This window comes from Callorhinchus milii, unplaced genomic scaffold, assembly GCF_018977255.1.
Source record: "Callorhinchus milii isolate IMCB2004 unplaced genomic scaffold, IMCB_Cmil_1.0 Scaffold12, whole genome shotgun sequence".
NCBI classification, from domain to species: domain Eukaryota; kingdom Metazoa; phylum Chordata; class Chondrichthyes; order Chimaeriformes; family Callorhinchidae; genus Callorhinchus; species Callorhinchus milii.
Genome location: NW_024704753.1, coordinates 712,244 through 722,898, shown reverse-complemented (window position 1 = coordinate 722,898; position 10,655 = coordinate 712,244). Strand labels below are relative to the sequence as shown.

Below are 10,655 nucleotides of genomic sequence, written 5' to 3'. Positions count from 1 at the left end.
GCAGTGAATGTGAAGAATAAGACGATCATCAGTAGTGCAGTCATGTTGTTCCTGACAAACCAACTCGCTGAGTGCCATCAATACCCCATTAACACCCGCACCAAGGGTCAGATTGGAGGCTAACAGGTGACAGCTGGTCACACACACTGTGCAATGGCAAGCTGCTGAGCACACTGTGGTGTTGTACACACTGACTTCCCGGAGGGGAACACAGTGATGTGCTCACAGCAACACCAGAGAAACCGCACAATCTGACAATTTTACAGCTCGCTCAGAGAGAGAGGTCGTTCAGCCCCTTGTGAGCACACTGGCTCTCTGTAACAGTTAGTCATCCACTGGAGTAGAGAGCATCACTGGGGGAGCGAGCGAGCACACACACGAAGGGGAAAGAGAGGGCAAGGAATGGGGTTAGAGTAGAGAGCTCCAGTGGGGGAGCGAGCCCCAGCACAGACACGATGGGGAGAGAGAGGGCAGGGAATGGGGTTAGAGTAGAGAGCTCCAGTGGGGTCTGGTTTGAGAGGTGAACTCTATCGGTAATATGTGTGTGAAAACCTGCATTATTTGGGAGGAACGTGGTTTGCGATGGTACAATGCTATGAGATGTTTGACATGCCGACTCTAGGCTAAGATTATTATAATTTTCATTTTTAACATTTTCAAGGCTGAGACTGATAGATTTTTTTAAAAAATAGAGGGATCAGGGGATGTGGGGATAGGGCAGGTAATTAGAGTTAGGTAGGAAGATCAGCCATGATCTTATCGAATGGCGGGGCAGGCTCGAGGCGCCGAATGGCCTACTCCTGCTCCTAAATTCTTATGTTCTTATGTTCTTAAGATGGGTTTTTAATTCTGCCTCTGGCTGCTGTGTACATTGGCGGTGTTTTCTGGTTGGGATGTGATCCCGGTAGTCCTGGCTGTATTCGGGAATAAACCTCCCAAATGCTATCTCCCCCTCCTCATGCAGTTAATCCCAGGAAAGATGGAGTCACTCAAGAACCAGCTGTAATCACTCTATACAATGATCAGAGTTTATATAAAGAAAGCCTTTGATTGCAGGAAATATGCTGTGTGTGGAATGCGGTGACTGTAATTTGCCACCTTGGTAACCAGCTCACGTTCTCTGCAGCTGTGTGATCTCTGGTCGTCAGTAACAATACAATAATAACAATAATCCTTGCATTTCATACAGCGCCTTTTCACGCTGTTGAGACATCTCAAAGCGCTTCACAGGTAACTCAAAGCTGTAAAGTGGAGTGAACGCATATTTTGTGGGTGAAAAATGCCTACCTCTCTGACCTCCTCTCTCCTCAAAACAGCACCCATTGCCTTCGATCCTCTGGGTCTGGCCTCCTCCTTGTCCCCGAGTCCTCCGCTCCACCCTCGGCGGCAGTGCTTTCAGCCACTATGCCCCGAGGCTCTGGAACTGCCTTCCTCACTCCCTTTACCTCGCTCCCTCTCTTCCTACTTTCAGGTCCCTTCTGAAAACTTTGCTTTTCGACCGCGCATTTGGTCACCTTCCTCCCCCGGCACGGCCCTGGGATCCATTACTGTGAAGCACTCTGAGACGCCGTCTGGGGTGGAGGGCGCTATATAAATCCATGTTGCTGTTGAAAAGCAGCAGCCAATTGGTTACATCAGTCTCCCCCAAACAGCAATGGTTTGAGTGACCAAATTTCTTTTTTTTCTTGGACAGATTATTACCCCTGGGAAAGCGATCCGCCAATCGACTAACATCTAGGTTTCTACTTACTGCTAGATCTTTAATCTTCCTCAGAACAGGGCAATAATGGGAGCTCCATTTAACATCTCATCTGAAAGCCGGTGTCTCTGACGATCCTGTGCCCCCCCCTCGCCCCTCGCCCCTGCCCCTCACCCCTGCCCCTTGCCCCCCGCATTGTTGTTGGTTGTATCTCTCCTCCCAGCGCAGTCCTCACCGGGTCACCTGGGCGCAGTGTCGTGAGGACCGATTAAACTCTTAATGATGAAAAATAATGATTCATCCGGGGAAGCGAGCTGAACAGAGACTGTTTAACGCTCCTCAAATAAACAGATCCCCTCAGGAGTTAGCGCTGTGTCGAAAGATAGAGAGAGCTTCATTACCGTACACTCAGACTCCATTAAGTGTGGAGATTAATGTGAAAAGGTTAATTAAAATTCAATTTTCCTCGAATATGGAAGTAGTTACTCGGAATGATTTCACTGATCAACAATATCACAGAGCAGTAAATAGGAGCAATACTGACTCGCAGCACAGGACACACACTGACATTCCAGCGCTGATCTAGGTGACGCATAAAGGGGACCATCTTGTCTCTCCACCATTCCTTATCCTGCTTTACCTTATTCTTCCCCCTGAAATCTGTCTCCCGCTTGTGTTTACGGCTCAGGTCTGTTCCTGGTATGATTCGTTCTCCTATGAGGACAGGATGGTGTTTAAGGTGGGTCATTCTGGAAGGAAAATAATTACATTTGATCCAGTGTCTTTCACATGGGGGAGAACGTCTCTCAGCACTTTATGGGTTTTACTGTATAGTGTAGTCACTGTGCGTGCTGTGGGTGAATGAGGTCAGATGGGTCAAAGGGACATCTTCACCCAAACCCATCTTGTGATCAAGTCTCAACCAACAGCCACGTGTAGGAATGACTAGCCTGCTCATGCCTGTCCCTGACCCTTAGCCAGACTTTGGCTTGAGTTTGTGTACCAACTGATTACATCTTTTACTCCTTGTGTCCCACAGTCTGACCCCTGAGCCCTCGATACCTGACCCAGACTGTCTGGGGGGTGGGGAAGGGGTGGGTGGGGACAGGCTTTATTCATTGGGAGCCATTGGGAGTGTTATTGTGTCACGGGTTACTTACCGTTTTGCTGTGGATGTAGCAGAGCAGACTGGAGCCTGTGTATAAATATCTCATTATCTGGGGGGATTAAATGGCTGACGAGTTAACGAACAAACTGATAACTCGCTGGAGCCTGTGGCTTTCCACTTGTTGTGCTGAGTGAGAACACACATTCCCCAGGTTGCGCTGTGCCGGAAAATGTCTGGTTAGCGGTAACCAGAGTTATCTGACCATCCACCCCCCCCCCAATACCCAAGTCAACACAAAACTAATCTGCGTTACAAAGTGGCGCCCGGTTTCAGGACTCTTATATTAATTTATCTCAATATCCATTTATATCAACGTATAAAACATATGAAACGCTCTATATTGTGCTCAGCACAGGAGATCATTCAGCCATTCCCCTGCTCTCTCTCTCCCCATCATGTCTGTGCTGGGGCTCGCTCCCCCACTGGAGCTCTCTACTCTAACCCCATTCCCTGCTCTCTCTCTCCCCATCGTGTCTGTGCTGGGGCTCGCTCCCCCACTGGAGCTCTCTGCTCTAACCCCATTCCCTGCTCTCTCTCTCCCCATCGTGTCTGTGCTGGGGCTCGCTCCCCCACTGGAGCTCTCTGCTCTAACCCCATTCCCTGCTCTCTCTCTCCCCATCGTGTCTGTGTTGGGGCTCGGTCCCCCACTGGAGCTCTCTGCTCTAACCCCATGCTGTACTTTTTCTGTCATTGAGCCTCTCCGCTCATTCCTGGCCAGATCTCTGACTGTGTATCAGTATCGTCTAAACACAGCTTCAGTATTCCCAGCCTTTCCCTTCATTCCCAATAGATTCCTCGGTTCAGTTGTTGTTGGACAATGTTTTGCCACTTTTGTGGAACTCGATTAACCCCGCTGTAGCTCACAGTGGGCAAGCGCTGTGTCCAGGACGCTGAATGCCAGGAGGAGCACTGGGAGTGTCACACTTAGCACAGCTCTGTTGTTCTTTCCCTAAATGGGAAACAGCTGGCACAGCTGGCAGACATCAAAGTGGCAGCTTTACCAGCTGTTTATGCCACAATCCTCTTTGGCTCATCACAGTCCCTCGGTCACCAGCCACTGTCTTTCACACCACTCAGAGAGTGAGAGGGAGAGCGCGAGAGAGAGGTGAAAGTATTAGAGTGAGAGTGTGAGAGCAAGTGATAGAATGAGAGAGCAAAAGATGAAAGGATAGTGCGAGAGCGAGAGAGGAGAAAGCAAGAGAGTGAGAGAGCTAGAATGATAGAGCGTACGATAGAATGAGAGAGCAAGAGAGGAGAGGAGAGAGTGAGAGCGAGAGAGAGATAGTGCGAGAGAATGATATAATGAGTGTGACAGAGCAAGTGATAGAATGAGGGTGAGAGCAAGAGCGAGAGAGTATGTTAGAGTGAGCGAGAGTGAGTCAGAGAGAGACAGAGAGACAGAATAATAATAATAATCCTTGCATTTGATATAGCATTGTATCACATTTTCGAGATGCCTCAAAGGGCTTCACAGAATCTACTGTAAAGTGAATTGAAGAGAGAGAGTCTAGAGAGAGAGAGACAGCCTGCAGCCCAGGCAGATACAAGGCGTCAGAAATCAACCAGTCTGCACACATTAACAGGTTTGTCTCAGTGGCTTTTATCGGTGTGGCCTCCACATGAAGGAGCACAGAGGAAATGAAATGGGGCCAGAAATTACCATTTAGATAAACTCAGTGGCTGGGATGGCTTCCACTCCATTAAGTGCAGTTTGTCTGGATTAATGGTGGTTTGTGATTTGGCTGTGTTGCCACTCGGGAGGGAGGGGAGTTGGTATCTGTGCACAGCCTTTGCTGGGAGAAGCCCCAGCTCTCACCCTCAGCACTTGTCAGTGGCTCCCAGCGACTCACTCGGTCCCATTTTCTGCTCCAGTAACTACAAACGGCAGCGTAGCTCTCAGCACTCACTGAGCTCTGATTGTCTGGTGATGGCCTTAGCAACCAGAGCACTTGAAATTTCCTTCCCTCGTCTCAACGAAACATCTCTGAGTCCTGTAGTTTAGTGTTTAGTGCACTCGCCTCGCAAGCGAGAGGACCCGAGTTCAATTCCGGGAGAGGGCGAAACCTTAGGCAAGTTTCCTTACTCCACACACCTCTGTTTACCAGCAGTCAGTAGGAACCCGGTTGTTAGTCGATTGGCGGATCACTTTCTGGAGGTAAAAATAATCCCTCAAAAAAATTGATCTCTCCATGCACAACTGTTTGTGGGGACGCTGCTGTGTGCAATTGGCTTCCGAGTTTTGGCCACTAAATCCACAGTATATTTACAGTCTATTCTGTGAAGCGTTTTGAGACGTCTCGAAGACGTGATAAGGCGCTTTATCAAATGCAAGAATTATTATTATTATCTTAAACAGCATCTCCAAACAATGTCCACCCCCACCCCAGAAATGCATGAGAGCGCCAGACTGGACATGAGATTAACACACGACTTCCTGACCCCAGTGCTGACAGCCTGACTGATTGATAGCTTTTGTTCTGAGACGGATATCGAAATCCATTTTCAAGTAGACGAAGTGGAACCTGTGGTATGGACTGAAGGTTTACTGACGTGCCTGTGCTGGGGCTCGCTCCCCCACTGGAGCTCTCTACTCTAACCCCATTCCCTGCTCTGTCTCTCCTCATCGTGTCTGTGCTGGGGCTCACTCCCCCACTGGAGCTCTCTACTCTAACCCCATTCCCTGCTCTCTCTCTCCCCATCGTGTCTGTGCTGGGGCTCACTCCCCCACTGGAGCTCTCTACTCTAACCCCATTCCCTGCTCTCTCTCCCCATTGTGTCTGTGCTGGGGCTCGCTCCCCCACTGGAGCTCTCTACTCTAACCCAATTCCCTGCTCTCTCTCTCTCCCATCGTGTCTGTGCTGGGGCTTGCTCCCCCACTGGAGCTCTCTACTCTAACCCCATTCCCTGCTCTTTCTCTCTCCCCATCGTGTCTGTGCTGGGGCTCACTCCCCCACTGGAGCTCTCTACTCTAACCCATTCCCTGCTCTGTCTCTCCCCATCGTGTCTGTGCTGGGGCTCGCTCCCCCACTGGAGCTCTCTACTCTAACCCATTCCCTGCTCTCTCTCCCCATCGTGTCTGTGCTGGGGCTCGCTCCCCCACTGGAGCTCTCTACTCTAACCCAATTCCTGCTCTCTCTCTCTCCCATCGTGTCTGTGCTGGGGCTTGCTCCCCCACTGGAGCTCTCTACTCTAACCCCATTCCCTGCTCTTTCTCTCTCCCCATCGTGTCTGTGCTGGGGCTCACTCCCCCACTGGAGCTCTCTCTCCACCACGGGGCTGTGCTGGGGCTCACTCCCATTATGTGACAGTAACAGAATGCTGTCTGAGAACTCTGTGATGTGAAGATCTCTACCTGCAGCTCCCTGAGTGCATGAGAGCAGAGCTAATGGCGAAACAACAGAAACATCAATCTCCTCACTCAGTGACAGGAAAAACCTCCCAGTTACATGGTGCTCTCTTTCTTTCTTTCTCTCGCTCCCTCGCTCGCACGCTCACTCTCTGCCCTCCGGTCTCAGATAAAGATAGAAACCTGGACACAGTTTTTACATCAGCAATATTTATATGAAATATTTTCTGCCATGCGATTCATGTCCCAACCCCCATCCCATCAGTGGCTAAATTTCCAGCCCGCACCCCCACCCGCCCACCACCACCACCACAACATCCACCCCCAACTACCCCCTTCCCCCCATGAGCCCACCCCCCTTCCCCTCCCCCACATCTGTCATCTTGAACTCTGCTGAAGCAAAAAAGACCTCACTCTCTTTTTCCGCATCATCTCCCTCTCTTTCTGTCACTCTCTCTCGCTCCCTTGCTCTCTCTCATCTCTCTCTCTCACTCTGTTCCCATCACTCATTCTCATGCTGCATCTCGCGCTCTCTTTCTGTCTCCCTCTCTCATTCTTTTGGTCCCTTTCTCACTCCCTTGCTCCCGCACTCTCTTGTCTCTGTCTCTCTCTCTCTTGCTCAGCGTGGGGAGTGACAGCAGCACAGACACGATGGGGAGAGAGCGCGAGCAGGGATTGGGGTTAGAGTAGAGAGCTCCATTGGAGGAGTGAGCACCAGCACAGACACAATGTTGTCTCGCCCAAAGGACAGTATCTCCGACAGTGAACTGGACTGTGAGCTGCTGTTTCGTGTGTGCGTTGCCTCACAGTCCTGTTACTACCATCTGCCAATGCCCTGTGTGCTGCTGCCTGAGCTCAGTGCGGGAGCGAGTGAGTGCAATAGCCGGCAGGCAATTACATTACATTGGCCGCACAAGGGAAAGGTTACATCTACAGCTCTGTCAGCTCAGCCTACTGCGTCTGTATCTCTGCTTCTGTCCAAAAAAATAATAATAATGTGGTCGCTCAATCCACGACTGTTTGTGGGACACTGCTGTATGCAGTTAGCTGCCACGTTTTGCCCCCAAAATACACAGTCACTACACTTTACAGTATGTCCTGTGAAGCACTTTGAGACGACTAACGACGTGAAAAGGATTATTCTCGCGGCAGTATGCCAGCTAACGTTGCCGGCTCGGGGAGGGTAACCAGTGGTGACAGGATTCCAGTGGAGCATTTCCACATGGTTACCCCCGCTGTGTGCTCCTGAGGCAGCTCACACCCCGCCCACCCCACCCGGCTCTGCAGTGGAGCATTAGCCACAGAGCAACACACACACACTGGGGCTGCTGCACGGCTGCTCAGGTTGCATTGCTGCTGCGTGTGGGGTTAGGCGTTGGTGGTGCTGCTGGTCTGTGAGTCCGAGCCCCCCTTCCTGCCTCCTCCCTCCTACCCAAGCTCCTCCCTCCCTCCCTCTCTCCCCAGATTCCTCCCCTTCCTCTCCAGGAACGTATAATAATAATACTTAATTTGATGTAACGCCTTGTCACATCATTGAGACGCCTCAAATCGCTTCACAGCATATACTGTAATGGCTGTGGGCAAACTGGGCTGCCACATTCACAGTCACTACACTTTACAGAATATAATGTGAGATGGTTTCCTGATGTGATAAGCTGCTGTATCGAATGCACAGCTTATTATTATTATCAAACACTCTGGGACTCTACCCCGCATGAAGGACTCTACATAAATGCACATTGTTGTTGTTGTCCTCACAGCCCAAAGTCCTCTCCGCTCGGGTGCAAATAGTTCGGTCACATCCTTCAATGAAGTTGAACACCGCCACCATTTTGCTGTCGTGGTTGTTGAAAGCATTAACATTTTAATGCGTTTCGACCACATTGGTCACAACAGTTAAATTCCAATGTAAAACCCGTCTCCATCAATCAGGTTTGTGTGACAGCTTGATGGTGATGATGGGAAGGGGTTTTATGTACGTTCCGTGGATTACAGCTGGAGGTGAATGCAGTGTGGGGGTTGGGGGGAAGGAGGGTCTCTGCCCCACGCTGAGGGTCTCTGTACCTGGCTGTCGATCCCAAGCATCAGCAACATTGAGAAGAAGAGGATGGCCCAGAGAGGAGAAACCGGCAGCTGTGTCACAGCCTCAGGATAAGCTAGGAACGCCAAGCCGGGACCTGAGAGAGAGATTAGGCTCAGTCACTGCGTACAGGGAATCCTCCCACTCAGTTCCCTCGAACCCTGCAAGCCAAAGCTCTAATGGGGAGGGTGGTCCAAGCTGGACAAGCAGCAGAAAAGCTTGCCAGACAGCGATATCAATGTCAAGCTATTTGGTTTTAGCTGGTTAGACTCCAGCAGTTACCCCAACGCATCCTCTGGGCTCCCCCCCAAGTCTTAGCTCTTGCCAACTCTCCAAAATTAGTTAAGCAGCATGTGTCCCTCCAGGGAGAGAGTGTACATTTCATTCCAACAATCTATCTCTGGGATTTCCGTACATGTAAATCTCAGTTTGGTTTGGATAATCTTAAGCGTGGAGATGGGTTTCCGAGTGTGTCAGACACCTGGCTGAGAGCAAGTCTACAACAACAACAACAACAAGATTCCATTTATAAAGCGCCTTTCACGTCAGGAGGACGTCCCAAGGCGCTGCACAGTTGGGTCATGACCCGAGCAAGGGGGAAATGGTCAGGGTGAGGGGAGGGAAGGAGCGAGGAGGGGGGAAATGGTCAGGGTGAGGGGAGGGAAGGGAGGGAGCGAGGAGGGGGAAGAGAGTCGAGAGGGGAGCTGAAGGCTCGGTCAAAGAGAAGTCTAATCCCTACATTACTGTATCTGTCAACCTGCTTCATCTACGGAGGCCAGAGAAACTGAACAGAAAGTCACAACCCGCTCTCTCTCCTTGTAGCTCACATCATTATCCTTGGCCACATACTACTAATAATAATAATCCTCGCCTGTGATCCAGCTCCTATAACATCAAACCACTCAGAGTGCTTCACATGGAACTCTGTATAACTGTAGTGACTGTGGAGGCAACCATGGATGGCAATGTCTCATAAAGGAAGTGTGGACCAATTTATCTGGATTTTTTTTTCCATCTATGTCATAATTAGTACATCGCACATGGCGATTTTCACCCCTTCCCCCCAAGCTCCCCCCTCCCCCCTAAAGATAGCGGGTCCCCGGGCTGGGAGTGGCCCCACCTGAGGCTGCCACATCAGCGATGGACCTGTGGGTCACGTTGGCCATGAAGCCCACGATGGAGAAGATGACAAAGCCGGCAAACATGCTGGTGGTGGAGTTTATGCAGCACACGATAACGGCGTCCCTGAAACACAGCCGGAAAGAGGATCAGCGTCGCTGCTTCATCTGCTCACAGAGTAAGATGTCCTCACAGATGGCAACCGCTCCGGGACGGTACCGCGCGTAAAGGGCGCCATATAAACGCAAGTTGTTGGGGTCTAATCTGGGGCTCGGGTTAACCCCTTCCCAGAATCTCGGCATCGCTTTTCAAGGGTTTTGCAATTTTTTTTTTTTTTGGTGGGGAGGGGGGGGGGGGGGGGGGGTCTAGCGCACACTACAGACTGCCACCCACTGTCTACCCGAATGTAGATCGCAACCAGTTAAGCGCACTCCTCAGCGGGTGTGTGTGGGTTGAGTTAATGCTCGTGAGAGGCTGAGCCGAGGAGATGTAAAGCTGTGACCGTGTCAGGGGCCGCAGGAGGGAGGGAGGGAGGGAGGGAGGGAGGGAGTTACCTGTAAACGTTGTTGTGGAATGGATTGTAACTCCCGAGAGCCACCAACGAGCCGAGCCCCAAACCATAGGAGAAGAAGATCTGAGTCGCTGCGTCCAGCCACACCTGAGAGAGAGATCGAGAGAGCGAGTTGGGGTGGGGGGTGGAGTGGGGGGCGTGTTGAGCGTGAATGTGGGGGGCGGTGGGTGCCACAGACGTACCTCGGAGTCGGACAGGCGGCTGAAGTCAGGAGTGATGTAGAACAAAATGCCTTCGTGAGCCCCGGGCAGCGTCACTCCGCGGAAGAAGAGAATCATCAGCATCACATAGGGGTACGTGGCCGAGAAATACACCACCTGTGGGGGGGGGAGACAGTGTCAGGGACCAGGCCAGGTTCAGATTGATCCCAGGGCCTGGGGACAGTATAGTTTGGGGGCCCCTGTTGGCATGTTCCTTTACTGTTTTACCACCCAGCCATGCCAAACACACACACGGTCACTCACCGGGGAGCGAAGCCCGTTTACCGCCCAAACCGCTGCCTCCGTGACAAAAGATCCATCGACCTGAAACGTTACCTCCATTTCCTGCCTTCACGGTTGCTGCCTGACTTGCTGAGGGTTCTCAGACACTTGTTTTTAGTTCAGATTTCCAGCGGCAGTGAATGTGAAGAATAAGACGATCATCAGTAGTGCAGTCATGTTGTTCCTGACA

The 10,655-nt window shown here is 51.2% G+C and overlaps 1 protein-coding gene across 1 annotated transcript in view; it reads right to left on the bottom strand.

Annotated features, from left to right (window-relative positions):
- Positions 1-10,296, bottom strand: part of slc6a1b (solute carrier family 6 member 1b) — a 22,203-nt gene extending 11,907 nt beyond the window's left edge. The window contains exons 1-4 of the mRNA XM_042339486.1: positions 10,166-10,296; positions 9,967-10,070; positions 9,414-9,538; positions 8,278-8,390 (exon numbers count right to left, since the gene is read on the bottom strand). Of these exons, the coding sequence (XP_042195420.1) occupies positions 8,278-8,390; positions 9,414-9,538; positions 9,967-10,070; positions 10,166-10,267 (444 nt within the window). The 5' untranslated portion in view covers positions 10,268-10,296. The remainder of the gene's footprint in view (positions 1-8,277; positions 8,391-9,413; positions 9,539-9,966; positions 10,071-10,165) is intronic.
- Between the last annotated feature and the right edge of the window lie 359 nt (positions 10,297-10,655).